Here is a 20225-nt window from a genome sequence, read left to right as displayed (position 1 = left end):
ACGGACCTAAAGCCTTATTGAATGCATGGTTTGTTTCTGACAATCATGCTAAGGGTTAATTTGAATCGATTTGATCGATTGAAAAACCTGCTATTCGTCGGATAACCGCATCTGGGGCAGTGAAATATCAACATTGAGTACCAATTATTTATTACCTGGATTAGTAGTGGGTGGGGTGCCTGTTAAGAGAAAAGGAAATTCATTGTATTTTTTTATGTAATTTATGCGGCGGCGTAGGGGAGGGGAATATTTATATATTCAGTTCTATACCCGACGGAAGCTCGCCCCACAAATTTCGTTCTAATTACCCCACTGAATTTATGTCAAAAATATTTTTCTTAATGAAAGGCCAGTAATAATGATAAAGATTACATGTTAACGAATAACTTCTATGGATTATTTCATTTCAACTATGTCTCTCAAACGAGCCGCTGCTGACGTCGACCAGGTCATTGCATGAAATGTCAAATTATATAGCTCAAATAGACAAGTGCCTTATAGCATCTTGGTCGTGTTGAAGATTATTAAGTTTATTATCCCTTGCTTATCGCTGCCAGTATATACTGCAATCGGTACAATTATACTGCAAGCGTTTGAAATCAGTTCAAATAAAATAAGTGTCGCCTTTTTGGATTAAATTTTATCGATCAGTTCATCTTATCAGATCAGATCAGTTCTTAGATATTAATTTTACCTCGACTTGATGTATTAGAAGGCGTCGTATCTGTTAATAAGAAATATATTAATTTTTGCACATCCTCAAAGATTGTAATGACCGTTTAAATTTTGTCATATGTTAATTTGCCAAATTAAACAGTGAAACGACTTAACAGCATAATATACAAAGAAGGCCGTTTTTAAAACCTAAAAGTCGGCTCAGTTCAATTTTCAAGAAAAAGATTGATGATTTTACCTGGATCAGATGTATTTGAAGGTCTTGTCACGTTGCCTACAAAAAAAAACCAAAAAACTGAAAATTTTAAAAATTGGTAACAGTTTTCTGACCTTTTCTCTCAATGCACGAACCACGGATTGTCTTTTGCTTTGCGCCAAAAATGTGACTGGCTGCAAACAATTTTTGAAACGGGATAAAAAATGGTAAAGAAGGACAAACAAAATGAAATTTTTAGAGAATATAGCGGTTTGTGTCAGAAAATTTTTTTTCCTCCAGTTAGGAGCAAATTCTTTACGGTTTCCTAGGATGCTTTTGTTGCTCTGACAATTTCTTGACCGATCTTGACAATCTCTCAGCGTGATATTTTTTCAACTATTTCGGACTTTCGCACTGATTCCTCTAGTGTCGTTAGTGTCGGGGGGGGGGGGCAATTAGTCAAATATTAACCTTTGGCAATATTAGTTTATTATGAAATTGATTGTTTTTACGCTATATAAATATTTGCCCTCCTATATCTTCCCTGGCCTCTGTTTTCTAGATAAATATTGAATTTTTCAAGCAACACAAAAATGCTTAAAAAAAATAAATATTTAGATATTAATCAACAAAATAATTTATTGATCGATCGAAAAACTTGCTATTCGGTGGATAGCGCCATTCGTCGAATAACCGCGACTGGGCAGTGAAACATCAACATTGAGTACCAATTATTTATTACCTTGATTAGTAGTGGGTGGAATGGTGCCTGTAAAAGAGAAAAGGAAATTCTTGAATGTATTATTTTATGTAATTTATGCGGCGGCGTAGGGGAGGTGAATATTTATATATTCAGTTCTATAGCCGGCAGTAGCTCACCCCACAAATTTCGTTCTAGTTACGCCACTGAATTTATGTCGAAATATTTTGTTATGCTTAGCTTTTTGGAAGGCCAGTAATAATAATATAGATTACATGTTAACGAATAACTCAATTAACCTATGGATTATTTATTTCAATTATGTCCCTCATGCGACCCGCTGCTGACGTCGACCAGGTCATTGCATGAAATGTCAAATTACGTAACTCAAATACACAAGTGCCTTATAGCATCTTGGTCGTGTTGAAGATTATTAAGTTTATTATCCCTTTCCTCATCGCTGCCAGTATATACTGCAATCGGTAAATTATACTGCAAGCGTTTGAAATCATTTCAAACAAAATAAGTGTTGCCTTTTTTAGATCAAATTTTATTGATCAGTTCATATCTTAGATATTAATTTTGCTCGACTTGATGTATAAGAGGGCGTCGTATCTGTTATTAAAAAATATTTTATTTTTCCACATCCTTAAAGATTGTAATTACCGTTTAATTTTTGTCATATGTTAATTTGCCAAACAATGGAAACGACTTAACAGCATATTATACAAAGAACACCATCTACAAAAGCTAAAAGTTCCCTTAGTTCAATTTTTAAGAAAAAGATTGAAGATTTTACCTGGATTAGATGTATTAGAAGGTCTTGTCGCGTTGCCTATAAAGAAAATAAAATAACTGAAATTTTCTAAAATTGGTAACAGTTTTCTGACCTTCTCTCTCCTTTCACGAACCACGGATTGTCTTTTAATTTGCGCCATAAATGTGACTGGAAATCAGTCGGCTGATATTCAAATAACATGCAAAATATGTATTCGCACTCGATAGATGATATTACTGAAATTGCCTTCATCAAAGGTTTGCAGAATACAGAAATGAAAAGTTGCTGAATACAAATAACATTGCTTTAGTTCACGATATGTTTTTGATCAATGTTTTTTTAAACAGAGGATTTTTACCAGTGGGGTGGGGTCGGGAAAACATGAGGATAAGGCCCCTCATGATCTATATGTTAAAAGAGGCCCAATATGACTAGATCTGATTGTAGCAAATTAGGTATGAAGCCATTTTACATGCTATTCCATCTCCACTAAAGCCAAAGTTGCAAGAACAGTCGAACGACCCATTGGTATTGCGACATGATGCTTGAGAATGACAGTTATCAATTCCAAGTTCACATTCATTGATATCTAAGATATTACAATATAAAATACATAAACTCCCATATTTTTAACGGTTAAATCTATGTTTTTTTAACCAAATAGAGGAAATTAAATTGCAAGGGAATTATGAATTATCCTCGTCAATTTTTTTGCAAAATATTACCAAATACCATGCAAATAATTAGTATAAAGATGTAAACCTGTGCAGGTTACGCCATCTCCGGTATAACCGTTTTCACAAATGCAGTAAAACGATTCATTCGTATTGACACATGACGCTCCAATAGCGCAGTTGTGTGTTCCAAAGTAACATTCATTTACATCTAAAATATAATATTTACATAGACATGCATTTTTAGAATACTTCAATTTTACTACCAGGCAGTTACTCTGACTCAGAGTGTCAGTCTGTTTTGTTCTTAACCCTAATTTTCTTACGAGCAGAAAATAGAACAAACTTTTATAAGTTTTAATATTTTCTTGCCGATATATTTTGAAACTTATTTCTTACCTAATGGTGTTGAATAGTTCAGAACAAATCCCGGTGCTGACACGCTATAATCCGAGTGAAACACGATGAAGAGTTTGAGTCCAGATGATACCAGGCTTCTTGGTAATTGGTTTCCACAAAATCTGCCCAGTTTCGTCGTATTTGCTGAATCTCCATCATAAACTTCCAAATAGTCAAATCCACAACCGTAACTACCTTCCAGCTAAAACGTCATGCATTTTTTGTAAATTATTTGTCAATTTTGCACATACGAATTAAATTGATTTTAAACTGTTTAAAGGTTTAAACTATACTATTCTACGAATTTCTAAGTTCGCGCCAGCTTGTTATCTTTTCTACACAATGAAATTTGCCATGAAAAGGCTTGTTTTTTTTCGAAATTCAATAAATAATAAGACAATTTTTCAAGTCGGCTTTCGGAAGTTATCTAGGATATACTGACATTGACCTCTGCCTGAACATTCCGGATACCCTGCGCTCCCTCATCCAATAATTATATTGGAATCGTCACTTCCGGTGAAATGGAGCTAAGTGTTTGGTTGAGAAGAATTTACTTCCATATAAAATTCAGCTATTTATATCATAATATTTGCGCTCATGCAGTTTTCCAATAAAAAGATAATTTTGTTTTCCACTTTAAACTTATAAGCCTTTTAAGCTAAACGACTTAAACGACCATAGAACAACTTAACCCAGACAGTTTAGGCCGAGTTTACGTAACCCAAATAATTTAATGTTTTGTTTTTGTTTTTATCACTGCGTGCCAGGCTAATAATACGAATTCATGCATTTCTTGTTTGTTTCAAGTGCAAATATATGCCTTATGCCATAATAAATATTTTATTAACCTCGTTTGCTCGATCTTTATCGCGAGAAATATCGGTCTTCGAAATTTTTGAACAAACCTTGGTCTTTGAGCTCGTTCCGTTCAAAAAGCCCTCGGTCCGATATTTCTCGGTAAAGATTTCACCTCGGTTAATAAGAAGTAAATATTTAGGAAGAGTAAAAAAATTTTTAATCTTGAACTGTTCTAGGAATAGGATATTAAAAAATATTTTTCCTTTTCGAGAAAAGGAAATAGTTTTTATAAAAAAATCTGGACATTTAAAGTACTAAAATTATCAGCCCAGTAGATCAACTACTTTTGATGCCAAACCTATAAGCGAGGCATAATTTTTTTCTTTGATATATTTATGTTCACTGACTGTAAAAACAATCAATTTGAAAAGAAATGAATAAGCTATTTAGAAAACGATTACGTGAGTATGCTCCCCCCCCCGCCTATAAAGCTCGCAACGCCTCTGTTCTTTGTATTAGTTAAACCGTTTGATTTTCAATTGAACTGCGAGCGAATTAACATATCTTTCTCGACAAAACTTGAACGTTAATCGCACTGATACAGCAAGATGGGGGAAATATCGCAAAAACGTTAGTGGATGAAGATCAATATTTAGGAAAAGAATATTGATATAAACATATTTGCATGATGTTACTATGCAAACGTACAAGAATATTGATAAAGTTTACGACTGAGCGGGAAAAGAGAAACGATACACTAGCTGACGCGTAAGCAGTGTTTCGGGATAAAAATGATAAAACGATGAAGTTATTCGAACAAAAACATGTTATGTCGCTAAGGTTTTTTCGCCCAAACAGGGCCGGAGGAGCAATAAATTAGGTAAAAGTAGCCTACCAAGAATGAAGTAAACTGTAGTAAAATTTTTCTTCCATTGGTGCTGGAAATGGTCCAACTGCAATCCAAGTAGTGAGGGTATGAAAGGGGATAAAGAGGGCTTGTGAGTTTTCCAGGAGGATACAGTTGACTTTCGCCGCATAATTCTGGAAATATTATTCACACAAACTTATTGAAGGATAGAGCAAAGTGGAATTTATCGCCGATTATTTATTATTAGAATAGTAAATAGGAACATGTTCAAACTTGAATTAGCCTAGACCTATATAGGGGCAAAAGAGCATTAATTGAGGTAGGGAGCACATATTCATATCTTCATGTTCGGCAATATTAGTTTCTCATTCCTCAATGCAAAAAATAATGAAAACGCAATGACAAAGCCCTGTTTTCGAATATGCATCGTTAATAATAATTACTAATAGGTACTGTTACCTGGCGCTGATGTCGTAAAATTTCGTGGAATGTTTTTCGCTGTGAAGAAATAAATTAGTATAATTATTCTCCCGCATCAACTTATTTTGTTTTAGTTTGTATACTATTTAATTATGACTGCAATTGGAAACTATGGATTCCTTGTGAGTCTTGTAACAGTCATGCTAAGGGTTAATTTTTGTCTTAACTTCAACGAAATAAAAAAGATATCAAATTCAAGCGAAGAACTGCTGAGAAAAATGTGTCAACTATGGACGATTAAATCTTTATTAGCCAACACCTACGGCGGATTGCATGCATGTACGAAGGCTGGATATTCCTTTACATAGCAGGGGCCACGAAAGATCGTTAGGTTCGCGGAGGGGGGGGAAATTATTCATATTTTCGGGTTAGCAATATTAGTTTCCTACGAAATTGTTTTTTTTATCGTCAGCTGAAATGAATATATAAATATTTGGCCTCCAGTTTCCAATCTTCCGTGGCCCCTGCATCTACTAGACAATTATTGATTGTGCGCAAAAATGTTTAAAAAAGAAATAAAACATTAGGTATTAACCAACAAGTATAATTTAGATCGTTTGAAAAACCCGCTTTTCGGTGGAGAGCGCTATATCCGTCGAATAAACGCGGCTGGGCAGTGAAACATCAAAATTCACTACCAATTATTCATTACCTGGATTAGTAGTGGGTGGAATGGTGCCTGTAAAGAGAAAACGAAGTTCTTCCATATTTTATTTTATGTAATTTATGCAGCGGCGTAGGAGAGGTGAATATGCAAATATTCAGTTCTACCCGACGGGGCTGTATTTTAAGCTGTTGGACTTTCAAGTGTAATCCGTCCGGCTGAATTAAATAATGAACACTCACCCCCAAATTTCGTTCTAGTTACGCCACTGAATTTATGTCGAAATATTTTACTTATTCTTAGCTCCTTGAAATGCCAGTAATGGTAATATAGATTACGGCAACTCTAGACGCACGTGTATTCTTGGAATCGGTATATACTGCCAGCGTTTGAAATCAGTTCAGACTAAATAGGTGTCGCCTTTTTGGATAAATTTTATCGATCAGTTCATATCTTGGATATTAATTTTACCTCGACTTGATGTATAAGAAGGCGTCGTATCTGTGAATAAAAAATATATTTTTGCACTCTCAAAGATTATAATGACCGTATAATTTTTGTCAGCTGTTAATTCGCCAAACAGTGAAACGGCGGCCGCACAGCATAATATACAAAGAAGACAATTATAAAAGCTAAAATTTTACTAGCTCTGTTCAATTTTCAAGAAAAAGATTGATGATTTACCTGGACTAGATGTATTAGAAGGTCTTGTTGCTTAGCTATAAAAAAAACAAATAAACTTAATTTTTTACAAATTGGTAACATTTTTCTGACCTTCTCTCTCCATGTACGAACCACGGATTGTCTTTTGATTTGCGCCATAAATCTAAATGCAGCAAATAAATTTTGAAGCGGGATAAAAAAGAGAGAAATAGCGGTTTGTATCAGAAATTTCCTGCGTCCAGTTTGGAACAAATTCTTTTCGCTTTCCCAGGATGCTTTTTGTTGCTCTGACAATTTTTTGACCGATATGTTGACAATCTCTCAGCGTGATATCTTTTTAACTATTTCGGACCTTCGGACAAGATTCCTCTGGTGTCGTTAGTGTCGGGGGGGGGCATTTATTCATATATTCATGTTTGGCAATATTAGTTCCTTATGAAATTGATTGTTTTACGCTATATAAATATTTGCCCTGATGTTAACGATCTTCCGTGACCTCTGTCTTCTAGATAATTATTAACTTTTTCAAGCAGCAAAAAAGTTTAAAACATTAATAAAAGTTTAGATATTAATCAACAAAAATAATTTATAGATCGATCGAAAAACTTGCTATTCAGTGGATAGCGCCATTTATCGAATAACCGCGACTGGGCAGTGAAACATCAACATTGAGTACCAATTATTTATTACCTGGATTAGTAGTGGGTGCAATGGTGCCTGTAAAGAGAAAACGAAATTCCTCTTTATTTTTTTATGTAATTTATGCAGCGTTGTAGTGGAGGTGAATATTCATATACTCAGTTCTACCCGACGGAGCTGTATTTTAAGCTATTGCACTTGCAAGTGTAATCCGTCCGGCATTAAATATGAATACTCACCCCCCCAAATTTCAATCTAGTTACGCCACTGAATTAATGTCGAAATATTTTTCTTATTTTTAGCTCCTTGATATGCCAGTAATAGTAATATAGATATCATTACACGTTAACGAATGTCTAAATTAACCCAGCGCACTATGACAGCTAAGTTGTCCCCTACACAAATAAATTACTTCATTTCAATTATGTCGCTCATATACGACCCGCTGCTGACGTCGACCAGGTCATTGAAATATCAAATTACGCGACTCAAATACACAATTGACTTATAGCGCATCTTCATCTGGTTGAAGACAATTGGGTTTATTATCCCTTGCTTATCGCTGCAAGGTAAATAAATTGACGGTGACTCGAGGCGTGTGGCCTTTTTTGGATTAAATTTTATCGATCAGTTCATATCTTAGATATTAATTTTACTTGGACTTGATGTATAAGAAGGCGTCGTATCTGTTAATAAAAAATATATTTTTTTTATATATTTTTTTTACATTCTCAAAGATTATAATCACTGTTTAAATTCTGTCAGCTGTTAATTAGCCAAAGAAGTGAAACAACTTAACAGCTTAGTATACAAAGAAGACCATTTTTAAACGCCAAAATTCGCAGTTCCCTCAGCTTAAATTTCAAGAAAAAGATTGATGATTTTACCTGGATTAGATGTATTAGAAGATCTTGTCGCGTTGCCTATAAAGAAAATAAATGTATGTAAAATGTAAATGTTTGCCATAAATGTAACTGGCTGCAAATAAATTTTGAAACGGGATAAAAAACGGCAAACAAGGGCCGACAAGATTATGTTAAAGAAGCGAAGAGCTGTCAAACTTATTTTTTGTATCAACTATACCTAATTAATAATGTTAGTTTGTACAATCTTTTCCACAACGAATATTCTTCTAAAAACTGTTTTACACATCTGCAGTCGTATCGTAGCGAGATGTGGCGTATTTCCTTGTTTAAATATCGTAGCAAAACGTGGTGAATCTTTAATCTTTATATCTCATCGATTCATTCTACGCGCGATTCGTTGCAATGCGAAACGGACCTAAAGCCTTATTGAATGCATGGTTTGTTTCTGACAATCATGCTAAGGGTTAATTTGAATCGATTTGATCGATTGAAAACCTGCTATTCGTCGGATAACCGCATCTGGGCCGTGAAATATCAACATTGAGTACCAATTATTTATTACCTGGATTAGTAGTGGGTGGAATGGTGCCTGTTAAGAGAAAACGAAATTCCTCTTTATTTTATTTTATGTAATTTATGCAGCGTTGTAGTGGAGGTGAATATTCATATACTCAGTTCTACCCGACGGAGCTGTATTTTAAGCTATTGCACTTGCAAGTGTAATCCGTCCGGCAGCATTAAATATATGAATACTCACCCCCCCAAATTTCAATCTAGTTACGCCACTGAATTAATGTCGAAATATTTTTCTTATTCTTAGCTCCTTGAAATGCCAGTAATAGTAATTTAGATATCATTACACGTTAACGAAGGTCTAAATTAACCCAGCGCACTATAACAGCTAAGTCGTCCCCTACACAAATATTACTTCTTTCAATTATGTCGCTTCTCTACGACCCGCTGCTGACGTCGACCAGGTCATTGAATATCAATTGCGCGACTCAAATACACAATTGCTTATTTAGCGCATCTTGATCTGGTTGAAGACTATTGGGTTTATTATCCCTTGCTTATCGCTGCAAGGTAATAAATTGACGGTGACTCGAGGCGTGTGGCCTTTTTGGATTAAATTTTATCGATCAGTTCATATCTTAGATATTAATTTTACTTGGACTTGATGTATGAAGGCGTCGTATCTGTTATAAAAAATATATTTTTTTTTATATTTTTTTACTTTCTCAAAGTTATAATCACTGTTTAATTCTGTCAGCTGTTAATTAGCCAAAGAAGTGAAACAACTTAACAGCTTAGTATACAAGAAGCCATTTTTAAACGCCAAAATTCGCAGTTCCCTCAGCTTAAATTTCAAGAAAAAGATTGATGATTTTACCTGGATTAGATGTATTAGAAGATCTTGTCGCGTTGCCTATAAAGAAAATAAATGTATGTAAATGTAAATGTTTGCCATAAATGTAACTGGCTGCAAATAAATTTTGAAACGGGATAAAAAACGGCAAACAAGGGCCGACAAGTTATGTTAAAGAAGCGAGAGCTGTCAAACTTATTTTTTGTATCAACTATACCTAATTATAATGTTAGTTTGTACAATCTTTTCCACACGATTTCTTCTAAAAACTGTTTTACACATCTGCAGTCGTATCGTAGCGAGATGTGGCGTATTTCCTTGTTTATATCGTAGAAAACGTGGTGAATCTTTAATCTTTATTCTCATCGATTCATTCTACGCGCGATTCGTTGCAATGCGAAACGGACCTAAAGCCTTATTGAATGCATTTGTTTCTGACAATCATGCTAAGGGTTAATTTGAATCGATTTGATCGATTGAAAACCTGCTATTCGTCGGTAACCGCATCTGGGCCGTGAAATATCAACATTGAGTACCAATTATTTATTACCTGGTTAGTAGTGGGTGGAATGGTGCCTGTTAAGAGAAAAGGAAATTCATCCATGTATTTTTATGTAATTTATGCGGCGGCGTAGGGGGGTGAATATTTTATTATTCAGTTCTATACCCGACGGAAGTCCACCCCACAAATTTCGTTCTAGTTACGCCACTGAATTTATGTCGAAATAATTTTCTTATGCTTAGCTCCTTGAAAGGCCAGTAATAATGTAAAGATTACATGCTAACGAATAACTCAATTAACCTATGGAATATTTCATTTCAATTATGTTCCTCATACGACCCGCTGCTGACGTCGACCAGGTCATTGCATGAAATGTCAAATTACGTAACTCAAATACACAAGTGCCTTATAGCTCTTGGTCGGGTTGGACCATTAAGTTTATTATCCCTTTGCTCATCGTTGCCAGTATATACTGCAACCGGTACAATTTATTGCAAGCGTTTGAAATCAGTTCAAACAAATAAGTGTTGCCTTTTTTGGATCAAATTTTATCGATCAGTTCATTCTTAGATATTAATTACCTGGACTTGATGTAAGAGGGCGTCGTATCTGTTATTAAAAAATATTTTATTTTTCCACATCCTTAAAGATTGTAATTACCGTTTAATTTTTGTCATATGTTAATTTGCCAAACATGGAAACGACCTTAACAGCATAATATCAAATAACACCATCTACAAAGCTAAAGTTCGCTTAGTTCAATTTTAAGAAAAAGATTGATGTTTTACCTGGATTAGATGTATTAGAAGGTCTTGTCGCGTTGCCTATAAAGAATAAAATAACTGAAATTTTCTAAATTTGTAAGAGTTTCTGACCTTCTCCTTTCACGAACCACGGATTGTCTTTTTTGCGCCATAAATGTGACTGGAAATCAGTCGCCTGATTCAAATAACATGCAAAATATGTATTCGCACTCGATAGATGATATTACTGAAATTGCCTTCATCAAAGGTTCACAGAATACAGAAATGGAAAGTTACTGAATACAAATAAAATTGCTTTAGTTCAGACATGTTTTTGATCAATGTTTTTTAAACAGAGGATTTTTACCAGTGGGGTGGGGTCGGGGAAAACTGGGGATAAGGCCCCTCATGATCTATATGTTAAAGAGGCCCAATATGACTAGATCTGATTGTAGCAATTAGGTATGAAGCCATTTTACATGCTTCCATCTCCACTAAAGCCAAAGTTGCAAGAACAGTCGAACGACCCATTGGTATTGCGACTGATGCTTGAGAATGACAGTTATCAATTCCAAGTTCACATTCATTGATATCTAAGATATTACAATATAAATACATAAACTCCCATATTTTTAACGGTTAATCTATGTTTTTTTAACCAAAAAGAGGAAATTAATTGCAAGGGAATTATGAATTATCCTCGTCAATTTTTTTGCAAATATTACCAATACCATGCAAATTAGTATAAGATGTAAACCTGTGCAGGTTACGCCATCTCCGGTATACCGTTTTCACAAATGCAGTAAAACGATTCATTCGTATTGACACATGACGCTCCAATAGCGCAGTTGTGTGTTCCAAAGTAACATTCATTTACATCTAAATATAATATTTACATAGACATGCATTTTTAGAATACTTCATTTTACTACCAGGCAGTTACTCTGACTCAGAGTGTCAGTCTGTTTTGTTCTTAACCCTAATTTTCTTACGAGCAGAAATAGAACAAACTTTTATAAGTTTTAATATTTTCTTGCCGATATATTTTGAAACTTATTTCTTACCTAATGGTGTTGAATAGTTCAGAACAAATCCCGGTGCTGACACGCTATAATCCGAGTGAAACACGATGAAGAGTTTGAGTCCAGATGATACCAGGCTTCTTGGTAATTGGTTTCCACAGAATCTGCCCAGTTTCGTCGTATTTGCTGAATCTCCATCATAAACTTCCAAATAGTCAAATCCACAACCGTAACTACCTTCCAGCTAAAACGTCATGCATTTTTTGTAAATTATTTGTCAATTTTGCACATACGAATTAAATTGATTTTAAACTGTTTAAAGGTTTAAACTATACTATTCTACGAATTTCTAAGTTCAGTCAATGAAAGATTGCTAATATTCAATTGATAGTGCAATCGTCTGCTGATTAGCTCAAAGTGTACGGATATTTTTGAATGTTCTCGTTGTTGTCTGTTGAGGGTATTTGTCGCGCCAGCTTGTTATCTTTTCTACACAATGAAATTTGCCATGAAAAGGCTTGTTTTTTTTTCGAAATTCAATGAATAATAAGACAATTATTCAAGTCGGCTTTCGCAAGTTATCTAGGATATACTGACATTGACCTCTGCCTGAACATTCCGGATACCCTGCGCTCCCTCATCCAATAATTATATTGGAATCGTCACTTCCGGTGAAATGGAGCTAAGTGTTTGGTTGAGAAGAATTTACTTCCATATAAAATTCAGCTATTTATATCATAATATTTGCGCTCATGCAGTTGTCCAATAAAAAGATAATTTTGTTTTCCATTTTTATAGCCTTTTAAGCTAAACGACTTAAACGACCATAGAACAACTTAACCCAGACAGTTTAGGCCGAGTTTACGTAACCCAAATAATTTAATGTTTTGTTTTTGTTTTTATCACTGCGTACCAGGCTAATAATACGAATTCATGCATTTCTTGTTTGTTTCAAGTGCAAATATATGCCTTATGCCATATAATAAATATTTTATTAACCTCGTTTGCTCGATCTTTATCGCGAGAAATATCGGTCTTCGATATTTTTGAACAAACCTTGGTCTTTGAGCTCGTTCCGTTCAAAAAGACCTCGGTCCGATATTTCTCGGTAAAGATTTCACCTCGGTTAATAAGAAGTAAATATTTAGAAAGAATAAAAAAATTTTAATCTTGAACTGTTCTAGGAATAGGATATTAAAAAATATTTTTCCTTTTCGAGAAAAGGAAATAGTTTTTATAAAAAAATCTGGACATTTAGAGTACTAAAATTATCAGCCCAGTAGATCAACTACTTCTTGATGCCAAACCTATAAGCGGGGCATATTTTTTTCTTTGATATATTTATGTTCACTGACTGTAAAAACAATCAATTTGAAAAGAAATGAATAAGCTATTTAGAAAACGATTACGTGAGTATGCTCCCCCCCCCCGCCTATAAAGCTCGCAACGCCTCTGTTCTTTGTATTAGTTAAACCGTTTGATTTTCAATTGAACTGCGAGCGAATTAACATATCTTTCTCGACAAAACTTGAACGTTAATCGCACTGATAAAGCAAGATGGGGGAAATATCGCAAAAACGTTAGTGGATGAAGATCAATATTTAGGAAAAGAATATTGATATAAACATATTTGCATGATGTTACTATGCAAACGTACAAGAATATTGATAAAGTTTACGACTGAGCGGGAAAAGAGAAACGATACACTAGCTGACGCGTAAGCAGTGTTTCGGGATAAAAATGATACAACGATGAAGTTATTCGAACAAAAACATGTTATGTCGCTAAGGTTTTTTCGCCCAAACAGGGCCGGAGGAGCAATAAATTAGGTAAAAGTAGCCTACCAAGAATGAAGTAAACTGTAGTAAAATTTTTCTTCCATTGGTGCTGGAAATCGTCCAACTGCAATCCAAGTAGTGAGGGTATGAAAGGGGATGAAGAGGGCTTGTGAGTTTTCCAGGAGGATACAGTTGACTTTCGCCGCATAATTCTGGAAATATTATTCACACAAACTTATTGAAGGATAGAGCAAAGTGGAATTTATCGCCGATTATTTATTATTAGAATAGTAAATAGGAACATGTTCAAACTTGAATTAGCCTAGACCTATATATGGGCAAAAGAGCATTAATTGAGGTAGGGAGCAATTATTCATATCTTCATGTTCGGCAATATTAGTTTCTTATTCCTCAATGCAAAAAATAATGAAAACGCAATGCCAAAGCCCTGTTTTCGAATATGCATCGTTAATAATATTACTAATAGGTACTGTTACCTGGCGCTGATGTCGTAAAATTTCGTGGAATGTTTTTCGCTGTGAAGAAATAAATTAGTATAATTATTCTCCCGCATCAACTTATTTTGTTTGAGTTTGTATACTATTTAATTATGACTGCAATTGGAAACTATGGATTCCTTGTGAGTCTTGTAACAGTCATGCTAAGGGTTAATTTTTGTCTTAACTTCAACGAAATAAAAAAGATATCAAATTCAAGCGAAGAACTGCTGAGAAAAATGTGTCAACTATGGACGATTAAATCTTTATTAGCCAACACCTACGGCGGATTGCATGCATGTACGAAGGCTGGATATTCCTTTACATAGCAGGGGCCACGAAAGATCGTTAGGTTCGCGGGGGGGGGAATTATTCATATTTTCGGGTTAGCAATATTAGTTTCCTACGAAATTGTTTTTTTTTATCGTAAGCTGAAATGAATATATAAATATTTGGCCTCCAGTTTCCAATCTTCCGTGGCCCCTGCATCTACTAGACAATTATTGATTGTGCGCAAAAATGTTTAAAAAAGAAATAAAACATTAGGTATTAACCAACAAGTATAATTTAGATCGTTTGAAAAACCCGCTTTTCGGTGGAGAGCGCTATATCCGTCGAATAAACGCGGCTGGGCAGTGAAACATCAAAATTCACTACCAATTATTCATTACCTGGATTAGTAGTGGGTGGAATGGTGCCTGTAAAGAGAAAACGAAGTTCTTCCATTTTTATTTTATGTAATTTATGCTGCGGCGTAGGAGAGGTGAATATGCAAATATTCAGTTCTACCCGACGGGGCTGTATTTTAAGCTGTTGGACTTTCAAGTGTATCCATCCGGCTGAATTAAATAATGAACACTCACCCCCAAATTTCGTTCTAGTTACGCCACTGAATTTATGTCGAAATATTTTACTTATTCTTAGCTCCTTGAAATGCCAGTAATGGTAATATAGATTACGGCAACTCTAGACGCACGTGTATTCTTGGAATCGGTATATACTGCCAGCGTTTGAAATCAGTTCAGACTAAATAGGTGTCGCCTTTTTGGATTAAATTTTATCGATCAGTTCATATCTTGGATATTAATTTTACCTCGACTTGATGTATAAGAAGGCGTCGTATCTGTAAATAAAAAATATATTTTTGCACTCTCAAAGATTATAATCTCCGTATAATTTTTGTGAGCTGTTAATTCGCCAAACAAGTGAAACGACGGCACGGCATAATATACAAAGAAGACAATTTATAAAAGCTAAAATTTTACTAGCTCTGTTCAATTTTCAAGAAAAAGATTGATGATTTTACCTGGACTAGATGTATTAGAAGGTCTTGTTGCGTTAGCTATAAAAAAAACAATAAACTTAATTTTTTACAAATTGGTAACATTTTTCTGACCTTCTCTCTCCATGCACGAACCACGGATTGTCTTTTGATTTGCGCCATAAATCTAAATGGCTGCAAATAAATTTTGAAGCAGGATAAAAAAGAGAGAATATAGCGGTTTCTATCAGAAATTTTTCTTCGTCCAGTTTGGAACAAATTCTTATCGCTTTCCCAGAATGCTTTTTGTTGCTCTGACAATTTTTTGACCGATATGTTGACAATCTCTCAGCGTGATATCTTTTTAACTAATTCGGACCTTCGGACAAGATTCCTCTGGTGTCGTTAGTGTCGGGGGGGGGGAAATTATTCATATATTCATGTTTGGCAATATTAGTTCCTTATGAAATTGATTGTTTTAACGCTATATAAATAATTGCCCTCGTGTTAACGATCTTCCGTGCTCTCTGTCTTCTACATAGATATTAACTTTTTCAAGCAGCACAAAAATGTTTAAAAAATTAATAAAAGTTTAGATATTAATCAACCAAAATAATTTAGACAATTCGAAAAACCTCCTATTCGGTGGATAGCGCCATTATTTATTACCTGGATTAGTAGTTGGTGGAATGGTGCCTGTAAAGGGAAAAGGAAATTCTTCCATATTTTATTTTATGTAATTTATGCAGCGGCGTAGGGCAGGTGAATATTCATATATTCAGTTCTACCAGACGGAGACTCACCCCGAATTTCTTTCTAGTTACGCCACTGAATTTATGCCGAAATATTTTTCCTATTCTTAGCTCCTCGAAATGGCAGTAATAGTAATATAGATATCGTTTCATGATAACCAATACAACCCAATTACCCTATGGATTATTTCATTTCAATTATGTCCCTCAAACGACCCGCTGCTGACGTCGATCAGGTCAATGTATGAAATGTCAAATTACTTAACTCAAATACACACGTGCCTTATAGCATCTTGGTCGGGTTGAAGACCATTAAGTTTATTATCCCTTTGCTCATCGCTGCCAGTATATACTGCAACCGGTATAATTATATTGCAAGCGTTTGAAATCAGTTCAAACAAAATAAGTGTTGCCTTTTTTGGATTAAATTTTATCGATCAGTTCATATCTTAGACACCAATCTTACCTGGACTTGATGTATAAGAAGGCGTCGTATCTGTTAATAAAAAATATATTTTTTTACATTCTCAAAGATTATAATCACTGTTTAAATTCTGTCAGCTGTTAATTAGCCAAGCAAGTGAAACAACTTAACAGCTTAGTATACAAAGAAGACCATTTTAAACGCTAATTTTCGCAGTTCGCTCACCTTAATTTTCAAGAAAACTGAGATTGATGATTTTACCTGGATTAGATGTATTAGAGGATCTTGTAACGTTGCCTATAAAGAAAATAAATGTATGTAAATGCATGTAAATGTGTGCCATAAACGTAACTGGCTGCAAATAAATTTTGAAACGGGATAAAAAACGGCAAACAAGATCCGAAAAGATTATGTAAAAAAAGCGAAGAGCTGTCAAACTTAATTTTTGTATCAACTATATACCTAATTAATAATGTTAGTTTGTACAATCTTTTCGACAACAAATATTCGTCTAAAAACTGTTTTACACATCTGCAGTCGTATCGTAGCGAGATGTGGCGTATTTCCTTGTTTAAGTATCGTAGCAAAACGTGGTGAATCTTTAATCTTTATATCTCATCGATTCATTTTACGCGCGATTCGTTGCAATGCGAAACGGACCTAAAGCCTTATTGAATGCATGGTTTGTTTCTGACAATCATGCTAAGGGTTAATTTGAATCGACTTGATCGATTGAAAAACCTGCTATTCGTCGGATAACCGCATCTGGGCAGTGAAATATCAACATTGAGTACCAATTATTTATTACCTGGATTAGTAGTGGGTGGAATGGTGCCTGTTAAGAGAAAAGGAAATTCATCCATGTATTTTTTTATGTAATTTATGCGGCGGCGTAGGGGAGGTGAATATTTATATATTCAGTTCTATACCCGACGGAAGCTCGCCCCACAAATTTCGTTCTAATTACGCCACTGAATTTATGTCAAAATATTTTTCTTATGCTTAGCTCCTTGAAAGGCCAGTAATAATGATAAAGATTACATGTTAACGAATAACTCAATTAACCTATGGATTATTTCATTTCAACTATGTCTCTCAAACGAGCCGCTGCTGACGTCGACCAGGTCATTGCATGAAATGTCAAATTATATAGCTCAAATAGACAAGTGCCTTATAGCATCTTGGTCGTGTTGAAGATTATTAAGTTTATTATCCCTTGCTTATCGCTGCCAGTATATACTGCAATCGGTACAATTATACTGCAAGCGTTTGAAATCAGTTCAAATAAAATAAGTGTCGCCTTTTTTGGATTAAATTTTATCGATCAGTTCATATCTTAGATATTAATTTTACCTCGACTTGATGTATTAGAAGGCGTCGTATCTGTTAATAAGAAATATATTAATTTTTGCACATCCTCAAAGATTGTAATGACCGTTTAAATTTTGTCATATGTTAATTTGCCAAATTAAACAGTAAAACGACTTAACAGCATAATATACAAAGAAGGCCGTTTTTAAAAGCTAAAAGTCGGCTCCAGGGGCGGATCTAGGGTAAGTCCAGTCAGTCGCGCGACTTACGTATTTTTGGCAGTAAAAATGATAATTAAATATTCAAATTTATCTTGAAATATGAATAATTAACCCCTTCAAGATTGTAATAAGAATTAAAATCATAGTCCAGTTAAAGGGTTCAGTTTCAAAAAAGCAATATTCTTTCATCCAGAGCAGCGGTAAAACGCAAAAAACTCGCAGAATCGGGTGGGTCAGCCGGCTCATTTGATTGGTCGATAAGCCATTTGGACTTATCTCGACTGATTTGTGGGGTGGCCGGACTGATTTGCACCTTAACGGGGCCAAATCAGTCCATTTCTTGCATTGCGATTGGTCAGTTTGAATTTACCGGACTTATCTCGACTGATATGCGGGGTGGCCGGACTGACTTGAACTTTAAACGGGGTTATCGCTCTGTCTTCAGAATGATAAAATTGCAAAATTTATTATTAAACGAAGCCAGGCTCTCCACTTCCAATATTCTGTTATACGAACGATTATGACTTTATTGTTAGAAAATTATTTTAATACGCGGACATTCGAAGCAGGATTTTACAAGATAACTGGCTCTTGATAAGCATTATCGTGGAGCAGCGATTTCATGCGAGCAACTGTGTTGATGTTAGACTTTAATAAACGAGGGAATTAATCACGATATCCCTGCTGAACATGAAAACTAAGACTGTGTTGGTAAGAGAAACGTTTAACATGGATATAATATAACAAATAAAGCAATATACCTAAAAATATAATGATTTAGGAGTGTTCCATGCATGCGACAAGTTCGTTCACAGTTATTGATTTCATGCCGCTTTGTTGTGTAACCTGATCAATTATCAATATATAGTTTATATATCATAATCTTCCTAGTAGTTCCTATGCTCATAATATTATGGTTATAAAACGTATCCTGTCGTAAAATGCACTAGAATGGATAAGCCTACTTACTCAACACTCGCTAGAGTGTTTGAGAATTTGCATTATACTGAAGTTTGCGATGCATATTATAATATTCGCGTCTATTTATAGCATATTATGTTTGTTATGATTAGCATGGTTTTGTAAAGTTCTTGTACGCCTGCATCTTACGCGAAGCAATGGAAATATTTCTCTTTATATTATTTGAGGATATTGTTTAATTTGTGTTAAACAACTATTGCTATCATAAGGGGATAATATATGGGAAACTTGTGTGTTTTGAAATATGACCCTCGCCAGCTCTGTTAATAAGCGGAATCTAGTATGTCTTTCCTGGGCATTGTGATGAACCCTAAAATGAGCCGAAATAATCAAAATTCCGATCTGCCGATTTGAAAAATTTTCTCAAAATTTCCCAATTTGGACTTACGTTTGAAAAATCCTAGATCCGCCCCTGGTCGGCTCAGTTCAATTTTCAAGAAAAAGATTGATGGTTTTACCTGGATCAGATGTACTTGAAGGTCTTGTCACGTTGCCTACAAAAAAAAACAAAAAACTGAAAATTTTAAAAATTGGTAACAGTGTTCTGACCTTTTCTCTCAATGCACGAACCACGGATTGTCTTTTGCTTTGCGCCAAAAATGTGACTGGCTGCAAACAATTTTTGAAACGGGATAAAAAATGGTAAAGAAGGACAAACAAAATGAAATTTTTAGAGAATATAGCGGTTTGTGTCAGAAAATTTTTTTTCTTCCAGTTAGGAGCAAATTCTTTACGGTTTCCTAGGATGCTTTTGTTGCTCTGACAATTTCTTGACCGATCTTGACAATCTCTCAGCGTGATATTTTTTCAACTATTTCGGACTTTCGCACTGATTCCTCTAGTGTCGTTAGTGTCGGAGGGGGGGGGGGCAATTAGTCATATATTCACGTTTGGCAATATTAGTTTATTATGAAATTGATTGTTTTTACGCTATATAAATATCTGCCCTCCTATCACGATCTTCCGTGGCCTCTGTTTTCTAGATAAATATTGAATTTTTCAAGCAACACAAAAATGCTTAAAAAAA

At 34.8% G+C, this 20225-nt stretch overlaps 2 protein-coding genes across 2 annotated transcripts in view; both read right to left on the bottom strand.

Annotated features, from left to right (window-relative positions):
- LOC114539276 (bone morphogenetic protein 1-like) overlaps window positions 1-10310 on the bottom strand; it is a 31473-nt gene extending 21163 nt beyond the window's left edge. Inside the window, exons 1-5 of the mRNA XM_028559905.1 lie at window positions 10257-10310; window positions 3423-3624; window positions 3112-3234; window positions 2822-2938; window positions 2371-2406 (exon numbers count right to left, since the gene is read on the bottom strand). Coding sequence (XP_028415706.1) covers window positions 2371-2406; window positions 2822-2938; window positions 3112-3234; window positions 3423-3624; window positions 10257-10310 — 532 coding nt within the window. The remainder of the gene's footprint in view (window positions 1-2370; window positions 2407-2821; window positions 2939-3111; window positions 3235-3422; window positions 3625-10256) is intronic.
- A 1061-nt stretch (window positions 10311-11371) lies between these two features.
- Window positions 11372-20225, bottom strand: part of LOC114539275 (tolloid-like protein 2) — a 29770-nt gene continuing 20916 nt past the window's right edge. Inside the window, exons 22-27 of the mRNA XM_028559904.1 lie at window positions 14920-14946; window positions 14249-14287; window positions 13818-13963; window positions 12016-12217; window positions 11738-11830; window positions 11372-11544 (exon numbers count right to left, since the gene is read on the bottom strand). Coding sequence (XP_028415705.1) covers window positions 11372-11544; window positions 11738-11830; window positions 12016-12217; window positions 13818-13963; window positions 14249-14287; window positions 14920-14946 — 680 coding nt within the window. The remainder of the gene's footprint in view (window positions 11545-11737; window positions 11831-12015; window positions 12218-13817; window positions 13964-14248; window positions 14288-14919; window positions 14947-20225) is intronic.

This window comes from Dendronephthya gigantea, unplaced genomic scaffold (assembly GCF_004324835.1).
Source record: "Dendronephthya gigantea isolate DGI-Jeju-01 unplaced genomic scaffold, DenGig_1.0 000197F, whole genome shotgun sequence".
Lineage (NCBI taxonomy): Eukaryota > Metazoa > Cnidaria > Anthozoa > Malacalcyonacea > Nephtheidae > Dendronephthya > Dendronephthya gigantea.
Note: the sequence above shows the minus strand (reverse complement) of the source record. Positions and strands in the feature narration are given on the sequence as shown.